The 14,716-nt window shown below is 58.0% G+C and overlaps 3 protein-coding genes across 3 annotated transcripts; 2 read left to right on the top strand and 1 right to left on the bottom strand.

Moving 5' to 3' along the window:
* Positions 1-307: 307 nt before the first annotated feature.
* On the bottom strand, positions 308-4,457 carry BJ171DRAFT_509406 (uncharacterized protein). The gene is made up of 8 exons (XM_053111389.1): positions 4,268-4,457; positions 3,982-4,056; positions 3,720-3,892; positions 3,467-3,512; positions 3,031-3,317; positions 2,539-2,782; positions 2,194-2,367; positions 308-1,967 (listed from the first exon to the last, which is right to left on the bottom strand). Exons 1-8 carry the CDS (start codon positions 4,323-4,325, stop codon positions 475-477), a joined length of 2,550 nt encoding a protein of 849 aa, XP_052965801.1. The 5' UTR covers positions 4,326-4,457; the 3' UTR covers positions 308-474.
* A 1,028-nt stretch (positions 4,458-5,485) lies between these two features.
* On the top strand, positions 5,486-10,410 carry BJ171DRAFT_509405 (uncharacterized protein). Its single transcript, XM_053111388.1, has 9 exons — positions 5,486-5,532; positions 5,797-5,972; positions 6,205-6,279; positions 6,536-6,690; positions 6,830-6,860; positions 7,116-7,399; positions 7,631-7,871; positions 7,974-8,150; positions 8,440-10,410. The coding sequence occupies exons 2-9, from the start codon at positions 5,900-5,902 to the stop codon at positions 10,125-10,127; spliced, it is 2,724 nt and encodes a 907-aa protein (XP_052965800.1). The 5' UTR covers positions 5,486-5,532; positions 5,797-5,899; the 3' UTR covers positions 10,128-10,410.
* A 21-nt stretch (positions 10,411-10,431) lies between these two features.
* Positions 10,432-14,298, top strand: BJ171DRAFT_509401 (uncharacterized protein). The gene is made up of 7 exons (XM_053111387.1): positions 10,432-10,548; positions 10,874-10,971; positions 11,194-11,239; positions 11,408-11,694; positions 11,899-12,139; positions 12,320-12,499; positions 12,688-14,298. Exons 2-7 carry the CDS (start codon positions 10,885-10,887, stop codon positions 14,112-14,114), a joined length of 2,268 nt encoding a protein of 755 aa, XP_052965799.1. The 5' UTR covers positions 10,432-10,548; positions 10,874-10,884; the 3' UTR covers positions 14,115-14,298.
* Positions 14,299-14,716: the final 418 nt, after the last annotated feature.

Below are 14,716 nucleotides of genomic sequence, written 5' to 3'. Positions count from 1 at the left end.
GGAGCCAGTGTGTGTGTGTGATCAAGTTGTGGCAGTCGGCCAAAATGTGCTGCGGTATGATCGCACACATCGTCGCTCCAGACACAGGCACACCGTAGTTGGGCGATACTGCAGCTGGGGGGGGGGCGATTCAGGGGGGAAATGGGGCATCCATGTGTCAGCGTAGTCTGTGGTGGCGTGCGTCCAACTATGCCATGAGAAATGAAACAGATCACCTCCGAGTGAAGGATCTCCCGTCGCTCTCCGGTCTCCACAATCGACATGCACACTGGCGAATGGCAATTCCAACGCGCGATGGTATTGGGTAGCAAAATATTTGATCAATGGTCAAACTCAAGGGTGTCCCGTTTTTTATCGGATCGCCTGTAAGCAGCACCGCCGGACCTGTCCAGTGGCTGGTGCGGATGCATCGCTGATATGCCCACTACATCACAAGCACTTGACATGTGCGTGTGTATTTTTGGCTTCTCTCCTCTAGTTGTACGAGAATGGCCCACGGGACGACTCGGCAAAGGCTCGGACCAGATGCTCGTCAAAGGCTAGTTGTGTAGCCTCCAGGCCAACACTCCGACTCGCACCCGTACTCGCATTCACGCCTGTATCTGTGTTTCCACCTCCATCTCTGCCGGCGCTTGGATCGGGATTGAAGCTCAGGCCAGGGTTTAAGCCAGGGTTCAGGTGCAAGTTCAGGTTCAGGTTCAGGTCGCCCAGGCGTCTGTCCAGCCCCGATCTCAGATCAAAGCTTGCATTCATGACCGGATTTGAGTTTGGGTTTGGAGGTCCGTTGGGCGGCTGCCGCCCAGATCCGGGTCCTACGCTTCCTGAGAGCGCCGTCAAGACCATGGAATCGAGGTGAGCAGAACTCAGCCCAAGCAGCCCCGCGTCGATCGGCGTGCCAGTCTGTGGCAGTGTGCCGGCGCCGAGAGAACCAAGGGACGGGGCAAAGGTGCTGTTCAGCGTGTCGTGGGTGAAATGGCCGAGCTGTGGATGGATTGAGGCCCCAGAGGCGTCGGATGGGAACACACTTGTCGAGTTTTGTATCGGAGCTGCACTGAATCCCATCGATGCTTGCGGCTGCGCCCAATTGGAGGCTTGGCCTTCTGGTGAGGACCTCAGAGGCGGAATCATCGAGGGCAGGAGGGGAGATGAGCCGGCAACCGTGCTTGCGATAACCTCCGCCGTCACTGCACCAAAGCTGGCCTCGAGTGTGGTATTGATGTCGACACTCATGGCATGACTGGCGGTCGGGCCAAAGCCAATACTGCTGACGATGTCAACGGAGACGTCGCTGTGTTCGAAGGGAGTCGATGTTGGTATCTGTCCATCGGTGATTGAGCGCCGACAGACATAATGCCAGTTGATAAAGTCGTTAATCATGCCCCGAAGCCACTGCGACAGCGCCGTGCTGTACTGGCTGAGGAATCCAAGAACTTCATTCAGCTCGCTGATGGCTTGGACAATCTCGCTTGTCACCGCGGGGTTTGTGCGCTGAAACTCGAGAATGATGTCCAAGAACAGAATCGCCGCAGTGCTCGAGAAAAAGTGCGTGGCCGGCAGGAAAAATATCATGTTTTTGCTTTGGAAGGGCTGGTTCATGATGTCCCGAGGCAGGCGCCGAAGGCAGCGCACAATGGCGTGCGCGCTCTCGAGGGCGGAGGCCGAGTGGATTCCAACGGCGATACGCTGGGCGAGGATGTTGAGGCTGTTGTAGACGAGATAGAAATGGTGGTGGAACGTCCACCGGCCATTGGGCTCCAGTCGAAGTCGGATCGGAAGGCCGGCCAGCCAAACCTGAAGGCTCTCGAGGATCGCGCGCGCCTTTTGCTTCTTCGCGGAGAGGCTCATGGGGTTCGGGTTGTTCATCAGATCCGTCAGGTCACCCATGATGCGACTAAGCTTGACATGGATGATGAGATCGTGGTAGTGGTCGTGATCGAAGTGGTCGTCGAGCAGCGACATGTCCCACACTGAGCCCGAAGCGAAACGATCGTATGACGAGGTGGGAGGTGAGGAAGCCGAGCAGAGGCGGCCGAGTCAAAGGGGGATGTGGTGAGTCGCTGGACGAAGGACTGTGGCCAGAAGAAGGCCGCGGATTGTTGCAAGCTGGCCCTGCCTACGCCCAGCAAGCGGTGAATGGCTTTCGCATCATGCAAGACAAGGCGCTCACTAGCAGTTCCAGAACAAAGTACTTACTGTGGTCCTGGATCAGAGCATGGCGACCGGTAACCAGCGACCCATATCGCTCGGTTATATACATGCAAAAGAAAGCCGAGTTTTGGATCCGATGCTCGGTCACACTGAGGTTGAGGCCTCGAATTTTGGGACTGAGATGGAATCCAAGCTCCACAACCATTGCCCGGACCGTGGCTGAGGACAGCAAATGCAATTCGCACAAGTAAGCAGCTGAGATCAGGCGCGATATGCATATATCGACATGGCGGCCGAGCAGCACGCAGTGACTCTGCCATTCAACCATCGTCAGAACGGGGCAATGTCCAACCAAGAACAAAGGGCAGTCGTTGGCATCGGTATGCTTACCAAGAAGCTGATGCGTGTTCGGTCTGATTGTTTGGCTTGGGCTAGTGCAGATGATGGCCCAAAGATACAACGACTGGATCATATTGAGCTCCAGGCAGTCGTGATACCGAGCGATCAAGTCGTAGCAGTGGTTAGACAGGTACTTGCGAATCGTATAGATGTCGGCGTGGATGCCCCACTCGGCCATATTGGTCGTTTGGAGCGATACGATCGTGCACATGGTCCACACGAGGAGCGAAAAAGGCTGCGGAGGTCACATTTGGGGAAGGCGGGCCGATTGAAGCAAAGGCGGTGGTTGAGATCGGCTCCGTCGTCAGAAAACAAGGAGAGAAAGCAACCCAGGAACAGGATACGGGTGGAGTACTCCCAGAGCTCGGACAACATCAACCCTGAATCTAATGTCATGCCTACACGAGACATCCCGGCGAGGCATGCTTCTACGAGAGACTGCTGATGCTGCCGATTGCGCTGGTGCTGGAGGCTGACTCGTACCTCGGAATACGATGGCTGCTCGAGCTCGGCGTAGAACTGCGCCTTGTCGATGAGGGGAAGATATGGTGCGATATGCTCAAAGTAGACCCCGATCAGGCTGTACGTTATGTGATGGCTGAAGGGTAGCGCCTGGTCTTGCGGAAGAGTATTGACATGGCCGCCGGCTACGTTCGGAAGAGAGAAGCTAATCATGCCTGACCGGAAGCGTGGGTTCTCCTGCACAAAGCAAGCGCCGCCCGTGGACGAAGGGCCAAAATACACCGTGCTGTTGGTAGTGAGGTTGCGCACTGAAAGAACAAAGGCGGGGTGAGGAGCCGGTAGGGCATGCAGAGGTAATCCCCAATGCTATCGGGCACTGTGGCCTCAAGAGCTAATTGGTATGGTGATCGCAGCTGGTGGGGGTATTGGCAGCAGCAGCGCACTCGGCTGGATATACCTCGAGTAATGAAGTAGGCCTCGATTGAGTGTAGTTCATCTTCGGGCTGCAATCGGCAGAGTCATTGTTAGATGCTCCGATGGCGAATGCTCTGGTGGGTACTCTGGTGGGTGACTGCGGTTTGCCCAGACTCGACAGGCTCAGCGCCCCCGCACTCCCGGCTTGAAGCCCAGGACTATGCCGTGCCTCTGTCTCCGAATCCCTCTGCACCTGCGTTGCATCGGTGACTGGCAGAGAGTGATGTGGAGCATACCTCCTGCGAAGCCGAGTCTGTTGATGACGGACCAGAGACAGAGCCAGAGCTAACACTTGGTATGTCTGGCGCAAGCAAGCCAGAGAGTCGATCGATTCGATCGAGGCGGTATGGGAGACCAGCGATCTTTTTCTTTGGGGCAGGGCCACGTTTCTTCTGAGGAATGTCATATGCTGCACAACGAGACAGTGGTGGTTCAGAACCTTGGGCAGCAGTTGAGAGGTGGGTACTCGATGGCAGAGACCAGAGACAGGGTACCTACTGCAGGTCAGGCCAAAGTCTCGACAGCCATCGCATGGCTGGCCGCCTGAGCAGCGATTTCGTTTGAACCGGCAAACTTGCGGCGGCAGAGGCGTGTTGCCAGAGGAGCATGGCAGTGCGCAATGAGATTGTCGATACAAGGAGTGAGCAACCCAAGAGTGTTTCGGGAGCCAGCCAGGCAGAGGGTTTGTCCCCAGCGAGCGGATCTCCGGCAAAACAGAGGTTCCGGGGCAACTGGGCAGCTCGGCGAGCGGGCGCTGAGCGGGCCAGCGAACGGATCAACCTACTGTCGCACGCCCGCTTGTTCCGGGTCTTCCTGAGCGGCTGGTCGTCTTGCGAGGACATGGCTGGGAGCGAGACATCCCCGGGGGGCAGATGCGTTTGCAAGCGGGGGTTTGTCGATCGGCGCTGAGGAACAAACAGCCAATGGCGTCAAGCCCCGCTGGCTTGGCAGAGGGGTGCTCGACGAGATGCTGGGTTCGGACTTGCTGGCTGCGGGTGGCAGCGATGCTCGACATCGGCGGATACTCGATGGGGTCGATGGCGGTGTTGCTGCTGCTGCTGCTGATGCTGCTGATGATGATGTTATTGATGATGTTGATAGCGATGCTATTGATGATGTTGATGATACCACTGCTGACTATGCTTACACTTTATTCAGAAAAAAACGGGACAATATAGCCGTTTCCATGAACATGTAGTATGTGCTGTGCTTGCGTCAAGCAAAGCCACAAGAAATAAAACAGATCACTTTGGCAGCCTCCGAGTGAAGACCGCCGGTCGCTCTCCGATCTCCACAATCGACCTGCATACTGTGATCATGTTGCGCGCCGCATTGACGTCGCGATTCCACACTGTCCGGCGAATGGTCATGGCCAGCGCGCGATAACATTGGGTAACAAAATATTCGATGAATGGTCAAAATCCCGGGTGTCCCGTTTTTTATTGGATTGCCTGTAACACCCAACGATGGCTGTGCTGTATTTGCGCCAGGCACGGCAGCGACGCCTTCGAACGAAACCGCATGGCCGATCAGGCAGTCGGGCGAGCGGCCAAACAACCCTCCGATCTCCTCTGACACCAGCCGGGCATGTCTCTGTCTGCTATCTTCTTCTCCGGCTGCTCAACCCGCCCTGCTCAACCCGCCCTGCTCAACCCGCCCTGCTCAACCCGCCCTGCTCAACCCGCCCTGCTCAACCCGCCCTGCTCAACCCGCCCTGCTCAACCCGCCCTGCTCAACCAGCCCTGTTCATCCCTCTGCATTGGTTGTGCGACCCAGCTTGTTGGGGTCGCACCCAGTAACCGCTGCAGCGAGAACACCTCGCCAGCCCTCGCCTGCTCTCGCGGCCACTGTTGCTGTGGGCACCGCAGCCCCGTGCCGCCCTCGCCGCGTCTCGCCGCCCAACAAAGACCGCCGTTTTCGGCCCCAATGCGGGCTCGCTCTCCCAGCGACTGCCATCGGTCCGGCTTGGGGGTATTTTTCGTCATCGCCCGCCTTGACCGACCAGCTCTCAGGCATGTGTATCCGTGCATGTGTTTGTGTATAATCCGTGTAGGTGTCTTTAGAGATGTCGCTCATGGCGGGGGCGGCCTGTCGCCAGGCAATTCTGGTGCCGGGTTTGGCTCGTCGCTGTTGACCCTGTGTCTGCATCCCACCACCGGGTCTGGTCGCTGGCTTTGCCGTGGGCTGTCTGGGCTGTCTGGGCTGTCTGGGTCGGCATTCGAGATTCAGAGCAACCTGCCCTCCGCAATCGGCCCCGATTCCTCACGCCGGCTCTTCTCCTTTCGTCTGCTTGTCCGTCCATGCGCCCTCCAGTCCTGCGCCGGCATCCACCCTTCACCCTCGGATTCTCCTTTCATCTGCCTGCCGACCAGTCGACCTCTCCGATCTCGCCACCTTCGTCTTGCCCCCCAATTCCATGAGCTCCATCGCCGACAGCACCCCGCCGGCCAAGCGGCCGAAGCAGAGCCGAACAACCCGTGCATGCGACGGTAAGAGCAGACAAATAGCCACGAACCGATCTTCCCAGACTTTGGGCTCGTCCCGCCTCGTCCTGGCCAGGCTAGGCTCGGCGGCCCCTATCGGCGATGCCTCCGGCTTGGATCGGCGATGCCTCCGGCTTGGATCGGCGATGTCCCTCACCCTCTCCTGTCGGTCATGTCTGTGACTCTTTCCTGTCGGCGCTGCCTCGCTCTCGCTCTGATTTCTTCCCCAACTCGCCAGTCTGTCGTCTCAAGCGCAACAAATGCAGCGGCGATCAGCCCTGCACGTCCTGTCGAGAAAGCGGATTTACCTGCAGTCCGTATCCCCGTTTGCTCTCGCATACTGTCGCTGGGCGTGGATGGCTCAGGGGCATCGACCAGCCCGTCGTCTGGTTTCGCACGGCCGTGGACTTTTGTGGATGCCTCTCGCAGCGCCGCCGTTATCGGCCTGCCGCTGGATTCTCTCTCATCATCATCACCATCGTTATCATCATCATCGTCATCATCATCATCACCATCGTCATCATCGTCATCATCGTCATCATCGTCTTGCCACTCTGGCTGGCATCCAGCTTATGAGAAGCCTCAGCTCAAACGAGGACCGCAGCCTCGCAACCAACTGCCAGTCAGCGTGTTTCCACAACCTGGCAGAGGCAACCCTCCTCTGTTGGCAAGCAGCTTCCAGCCTGCTCCTGCAGCCGCCTCGAGCACATATGGCGATCCCGAGGTTTGTCTATCCCGGCGCAATCCTCTCCGGGCGTCGTCTCGACGGCCCATGTTCTTCTGGCCTTTGCGGGCTGCGTCGATAGTGCTGTCTAGATGCTCCGCTCACATCGTTGTTGTCGTCCGATTGTCTCGCGGCCCAGACTGGGATGTGGGGCGGCGACCTTTGCGCAAGTAAGTTTCTCCGGCGGCATGCAAATAACCCCGCCGCTCTGGCGCACGCTTCGGGAACTGCCATGCCGCCCAAAGGGTCCTGACGGATGTGATAGTGACTCACCCATCATCGATGACGGTTGATCACTGTTGGTGACGACCCGCCATCGCAACCGAGCGGCGGACTCGCCGTTGTTCTCGGGCTCCCATCTCGCAACACTATCGCAGCTCATTCACCCGCCGTGAGTGGACTCTGACTCGATTGTCCATGTGCAGTCCTAGACTCGACCATTGGAACAACCACCTATCTCGGGGCAACGTCGCTCGGCGGCGGCAGGTGTCTTGAGCACTGTCCGCGCAACCCCAAGGGGCTGATCGAGTTCGCAGTCGCTTCCCCGGTCTCGGCTCTGCTGCTCATCCCGCGGACAAAGTCGATTCCCTTCTGTGAGGAACTCACCCAGGCACTGATCCGGAGCTTCTTTGCGACGAACCGCTCAATCACATCCATGTTTCACCTTCCATACTTTGAACAAGAATACAATGCCGAGATGCACACGGAGGTGAGTCTGCCATGAAGTTTGCAATCGAGCGTGCCGTGAGACGCATGACGGGATGTACACGGAGCGCACATATCTCATACCTCATGAGGAGTGCGCCATGACGCTGCTGCTCTGCTACTGCTCTGCTGCTCTCTGCTGGCTTGCAAAAGCATGGCCAGGTCAAGTGCTGGACTGTATCGCCTTGTTGCTCTCTGGACACTCACTCGTTGATGCCGGTACCTTCGCCGCCAGCCCTTCAGCTTGCTCGTTTGGACCATTTGCGCATTCGTGTCCCTCCAGAATGGCTCGCTGGCAAACATTGGATTCCGCGACGTGGCATCGACTCAACGCACCATGTTCAACCACTGCATACCGCTCCTAAAGAGGCTGCAACAGTTCCCAAACATCCATACGCTTCGTTCCCTGATTATCTGGAGTCTGATCTGTCTCGATAGCACCGAGCTTATCCGTCACAGCACGGGCTCGTACCTTGGTAAGCGGATCGGGTGCATACATCACCGGTGCTATTGCTATTGCTATTGCTGCTGCTGGCATGCATTTTTACTGACAATCTCACTTCACTTCACTTCGCCAGCCCTGGCCTGCTCGATGGCTATTGAACTTGCCCTCCATCTGGATATCGATGATATGCGCAATCCTCCACTCGACGATGCCACCAAGAAGATCTACCACGGCACTTTTTTCAGCCTGTACACCGCCGATCGTCTCTCAGCATTCATTTCGGGGCGGCCTGCGTTTATCCGAGACGACAGTGAGTGTTCGTGTGCTTTACCGCTGCACTGTGTCGTATTCTAGTGCGGTGTATTGCGGCCCATTCTACCGGATCGTGTGGTGATGGAGGTGCAGGGACACGCAATAGACTACCAACACTTGTGTTGCACCGAATGTTGCTGCACTCTTACTTACAGCGCTGTCTATCGCACTGCCTGTCTCCATGTCTCCATATCTCCATATCTCCGTGTCTCTCCCTATTCACTTCTCACAATCCTCCCTTCGACACCCGACTAACCAACTTTCGTTACACTTGTTGGCGCGTGCAGTGTGGGACGCATCTCTACTTTCATACCAATGGCCCGATGAAGACTACAGTTTCATGCTCATGTTTGTCGATCTCGGGCGGATCGGCAGCGATATCATCGATATCTTGAATGGTCCCAAGTTCTTCAACACCGAGGAAAGACGCACGGCGATCGGGCGCCGTGCCGACGCAGAGCTTGATCGCTTTTGGGCCAATCTGCCAGCCTACTACCGTGCTGTGCCAGAGGAAGCCTGGACCGGCCGTCACTGGCTCCACCTCCGATACTACTGCCTCAAGATCCTCACAAAGCGCATGATTTCGGCAAGGCATACCCCCGAGTCAATCAACTGCGCCCGCTCTATTGTCAAGTGCTTCAGGTCGTTCCCTCGACCGCGCCGAGGCGAATATGTCTTTCAACGTTCCCTGTGCTCCCATCTGGCTATGGTGGCCGCCACTGTTCTTTTGGACGTGATTACTGCCATGTCTTCGAGCGGAGGCGGGGGCACAGAAGAAAAGGTGCTCATCATCAGTGAACTGAACGAAACTCTTGTATTGCTGGAGGACCTTGGCGTGGCCTCGTCGGTGCGGCTGCGGCAAATCATCGACAAGTGCATCAACTGGCAAACAGTCCAGCGCCGAAGCCTCGAAGTCACCGAGCAGCGCCGTCTGATTGAACCCTCGCCAACAGCAGAGACTGCAGCTGCTGGTCAGCTCGAACTTATGTGCCATGTGCCGTTGGCCTTCCACGACAGTCCAGCTATCGGCGCTACAGCTGCATCGATACCATACAACAGCTACTCGCTAGCGTCAGCTGCGAATGCCCAACAGCCAAACACGAGCCGACTCCAGTTTGAGGCCGGATCGTTAGTGGAGGCCGGGCTGGCTCCTCAACCCGCGTGTCCCATTCCGAGCTCCTCTGGTTTCGGCACCATTAGCGACACGCAGCCAAGCACCAGCGCCAGCGCCAGCACACTCCCGAGCCAAGTCGCTTACTCTCTTGCGTCAAGACCAATGCCACCCGAGCGTCTGGTACGCAGTGTTCCAGAGCCGCCAGAGCTGCCATCTGCGACAATCAATGGATGCCATCGCTTCAACTCCAACCAGATCGTGCCACCGAATCCCTACCCTAGCGTTTCTGTTGAGCGACGGCAGTCTCTATCCGCTGCAGTAAACCCACTGGATGCAATCTCGTACGACCTCGTGTCCGCCAAGGGCATCGCCAACCCGGGGCTCACAAACGCTGGATACGTTGTCCTTGGCTCGAGCGACTACTCTGCTGTTCAGCAAGTCCAGGACAAGCCCGGTCCGCAGCAGCCCCAGCCACTCGCGCTTTACCCAACGTTATCTCCAATACCACTGGGCCAGGCTGCCGTCGCCACAGCATCGTACATACCGGCAATCTATCAAGACACCATGCTCCGGCATCCGCTGCCCGTCGGTATTGGCGTACTACCGCCTCCCGCCATGGTTGCTGCAAATGCGACAGACAAGAGCCAACAGCGATATCCAACACCGCCGCAGCGGCATCAGTCGACCCAGCCGGCCCAGTCGCAAACACAGCAGCCGTCACAGTCCCAACTCCAACAGCAAGCACCGCCATTGCTACAACCATTGCCGCAGTTGCATATGCCTCCGCCACCGCCACAGCCGCTGCTGCATCCTCCATCGCAGCAGCAGCAGAGATTTGTGATTGCCTCCCCTCCGTGGTGACAGTGCTGATGGCAACTGCGTGGAGTTGGTGCTATTCGATCCCCTCTCGTCGGCAGCGCCTCTGTTGCCGAAACTTGGAATAGAGTAGTGAATGTCTGTGTCTCGTCAGCGATCGTCAGCGATCGGTAGCGCACCGGTAGCGCATCATCATTGTCCCAGCGGCGTGCCAATAGCGCATCAGCAGTGCATCAGCAGTGCATTGGCTGGCTTCTGGGCAATGGGCCGGGTGCGCCGGTCGGACGCCCTTGTCGTGGAATATAGCCGAATTGGCCCCGCTCAGAGCGAAATGCCGATTCGGCCCTTCAAAAGTGCGGGTTCCTTCGTTTCCTCTCCGGGCCGGGCCGTCGACTGCCTGTCCTGCCCATCCAACTCGCCTCGCCCATCGCACTCGTCCTGCCGATCCGCCTCAGCACCAGTGTTGGTGAGTCGCCGAGTCCCTCGTCTGGCCAGGTGCCGGGCTGCTTCGGGGCCACTGAGTAGTCTTGACTGTCGACTGCTCCGTTCGACGAACCTGATGGTGCCTGGTGGTGCTTGATGGAGCCGACAATGCTCGACAACCTGGAAGGCTCCTGCAGGACGGTGCTGCAGCAGGGAGCAAGACTCATGGCCCGGCCGAGCTCGCCCCATTCGCTCCGAAACAAACGGGAACCTGCTCTGACGAACCCGACGCTGTGATTTGGAACAGTCTTTTGCTGGCCCTGTCGCTTTGCATCGCCCTGCCAACCCACTCTTCCGACCCATCACAGCAACAGCCAGAATGAGCGAGCCATTGAGATCAAGCCAGAAGCGAACCTTCTATGACAGCATCCGCCCAGTAGAGGTGCCGTGCATGTCCAGCTTCAGCGTAAGGACCACTTTCCCCCCCTTCAAGCCCATGACTCATCTGGCTTACGCAGTCACGGCCGTGTTCGCTCTGGCGAGACCTCTGCAAAGGCACCGGAACGAGTGGTCCTGTACATGCCTGCGGCGACTCATCTGTTGGCCGCATCAGCCTGGAGCCTGTTCCAAAGTGCCCAGAGTTGCTTTTGATTCCTGACGCTGTTCGTTCTCCCCAACCCACCCCCAGCAGCAGAACTGGGCCAGCCAACCCACCGCAGCCAATACGCCAGCAGGTTCGTTTCATGGCCTGATCGATGCTGCCATGGCCATGGCCGCTGTCGCCGTTGCTCCTGAGATGCAGCTTCGTTGCTCGTCCAGGCGCTCGTCTTGCTGATCTGGACCGGATCTGTTGCCATTTGTCTTTGACATTCTTCGCCCTCTTGTGCTGTGTATCCGATCAGCCAATGCCCATCCCAAGGCCCCCAGAGGAGATCCCATCGGCGGCTACGAAAGCAATCAATGGTCTTGGTTCCTGTCGGATCTCGACTGGAGTCAAGAGGCGCCGCTGGAGGCCGAGCTGTCACTGCGACCGGACGTTATACGGATACCCAAAGCTTCGTCGCTACCCTTTGACGAGCCCACGACAACGCACCTGATCGAGTGCTTTTTCCACATGGTCCAGTCCGTCTCGGCAATGTGCTCTTACGACGACTTTTTCGCCGAGTACAACCAGCCTTATCATACCGAGGTACGGGGAATCATCAAGGCAGCAACGTGTGGGTCTGGCCAGCATCACGGCGGGGATGGAGGGCGATCGAGGGGGATGCTCACAAAGCCGATGCAGAGAGCGGCATGGGTGCATATTCGTGGCTGCGTGCTGTTACGGTTCAATGGCGCTGATATGATTTGCTTGGCCGTTGCCCGCTCAATGGCTCGCTGTGGCCTTCCTCAGGTGTTCAATCTGCTCGTGTGGGTGATTTGCACGCTCATGGCACAGCAATCGCCCAAGCTCAAGAGTTCCAAGTCATTTGATCCGATTGCGACACAGAGGCGGCTGATGAACCACTGCGAATCGCAAGTTCACAAGCATTTGGGTTACCCACATATTCAGATGGTGCAGTCCCTTATCCTTTGGGGCTTGATCTGCATCGACTCGGCCGACTTTCTGTACCAGCGCAGCCGAAACTATGTTGGTAAGTCTTTCCCGCCCGCAGGAGCTACATGAGGCTATGCTGTAAAACGGGGTCAGCGATTGCTGACCTCGGAAGTGTCTCGTTCAGTTCATGGCGTTCGCACCGGGATAGCATCACCCCCTACTAACCGGCCCAATCGACTCGCTTGAACTAACTTTGAACGCGGACTTTGGCCTCAAGCCGTTGCCTATTCGATGACCATCGACATTGGTTTCCACTTGAATCCGTACCGAGAGCTCGGCGATGTGCGCCAAAAGTCAGTCCGGTTCATCGTCCACAGAAACACCTTTGCGATGCTCTATATCATGGACCGTCTGAGCTCGTTTCTGACCGGCCGCCCGGTTCTCATTCCCGAAGGATGTAAGGATCAGTTGCATCCGTAGAGCCACCGGTAGAGCACCTGCGAGCGGCCTCAGGTCCGGTCTGTTGCTGTGACGGTAGAGTGGCCGTGGTGCAAAGCCTTTCCATCACAGAGAGTGCTCTAGCAGGGTTGACTTGGCTCGGCAATGGTTTTGACCTTTACTTTGGTTCTGCCGACACGCCACTAGCCTGGGATCCGTCGCTTGTCATCAAAGGCGAGGAAGAAGACATCTGGAACCAGTTCCTGTACATCATCTTCCGGCTCTGTCAAATCTCGACGCAGATGCTGAACGTGCTCAACGGCTCAAAAGCGCTCAATACGCCGGAGCGGCGGCGCACGGTGGGTCGCCACGCTCTCAACGAGCTCGAGCACTGGTGGTCGACTCTCCCGCCGGCGTATGAGGACGCTCTGGCGTCGCTTCGGCCTGGAAACAGACCAACTTGGTCACTCCGCCATTGGCTCGTGCTTCGCTTCAACGCCTATATCATCATAGCAACGCGGATGACCGGCGACAAGGTGCCCATGAAGTTGATCAGGAATGTGCGCGAGATTGCGGGCTGCCTCAGGAACCACCCGGCACTTGTTTCGCCGACCCAGCACGTCTTTCAGCGGTCGTTGATGGTCCACTACGCAGTGCTGTCGATCACGCTGCTGATCGACGTCATCCTCGGGGCACCCACTAAGGAGCCGCTCGACCACAGGGACATGGTGCTCTTGGCCAACGATTTGAACGAAACGCTGGTGTTTCTCGAGAATCTGCACTCGGGTGTGGTCGCATTCTTGCGTCGGCTCATCACAAAGTGCACGACCGGACGGGTGTCTTACAAACGGCCGATTGCCGTTCGTCCGGTCCTTCAGCTTGGCTACTCCGACGGCAAAGCCGGCCAGCGCCCGGAAGACTCCCTGACGAGCGAGAGTGCATTGGCGTCCTCGCTTCTACAGCACCGCGACGAATCTGCTCAGCGAACACCGACCCCTTCCGTCCAAACCAGCAAGCCGCCTCGCCCGATTCTGATCCGCCCTGCTCCGACTCCCCCAGCTCCGGCTGTGTCCGCTCAAGCGCCAGCGCCAGCACAAGCCATGTTTCAGTCAGTAGCAACACCCACCCTGCAGTCCGAGCAGAGAGATAGCGGCGCTGCAATCACCTATGTGCCGCTACAGCTTCACTCGTCCACAGCGATTCACGGCTCTGAGCAGAACCCAAACGCAAGCAGACCTGGCCTGAAGCTCGATTTTCATTCACGGAGCGATACACTACCGCCTGTGCAGCTGCCATTTGGACTCGATACCCTGCTGGCGTCGGGCAACGTCAACTCGGCCGTTTCCGAGGCGGCGCACAGCGATCTCGCACACTTCGGGAATCCCTCCGCCGTGCCATTGTCGGTCGGTACAACCCTTGCAAACCCAAGCGACTTTGAGTACTTTACAATGCCGTCGCCGCCGTTTGGACTCCAGGACTGGCCGAGTCCGCTTTTCTTGTCGCTTATTGAGGACGAAAGTCTTCCGTTAATTGGCAGCGGTAGCGGCAGCAATCCCGCCACCGAAGGCAGCCAGGGCGAAGCCGATACCGGCGCTTCAAAGCCAAGCACCAGCACCTCGAGTCCTCTGGGCTGAACAAGCAACAACGGGAATTGCAGCAGTATGGGCGTCGTGGCCATGACGACAGCAGCCGAGACTGCCCAACGCGGCAACGCATGCTCCGAATACTGCCGAGTGGCTTTCGCGAATCTCTGGGCTGGCTCAGCCCCGAGCTCAATAAACATGTGGCAGAACTCGTTTGTTCGTGTTCGTTCCTCCCAGGCGTGCGTTTGCTCGTATTTGTTCCTCTGGCTTGCATGTGTCTGCTCACGCGCCCAGCATTGCGGCAGCGCCATGGCGCGCCATGTTGGACGAGACTTTGGTTCGCGAACGGATCGCTGGCCCCGAAGCAAGTGCCCGTTTCCCATTCGTCAAGCTCTTGGCGGCGAGGCCGGCGAAGTGCCCACCGCATCCACCTCGCCACCGCATCCACCTCGCCACCGCATCCACCTCGATAGCCCCTCCACGGCGATCTCCACAGCCATCTCCACAGCCATCTCCACAGCCGACCATCCGGCCCCGTCCAATCTCGGCGCCTCAGACCCACGGTTCTGGCTGGCCGATTGCTGGGGGGCGGATGGCCGGAAAAACATGGCCTGCGGACCAACCAGCGCCGTTGCGCACGTCGCACAGGACAG

The sequence above is a fragment of the Polychytrium aggregatum genome (assembly GCF_025602895.1).
Source record: "Polychytrium aggregatum strain JEL109 chromosome Unknown BJ171scaffold_23, whole genome shotgun sequence".
In the NCBI taxonomy this organism is placed as follows: Eukaryota; Fungi; Chytridiomycota; class Chytridiomycetes; order Polychytriales; genus Polychytrium; species Polychytrium aggregatum.
This window is presented reverse-complemented; position numbering and strand designations above follow the sequence as displayed.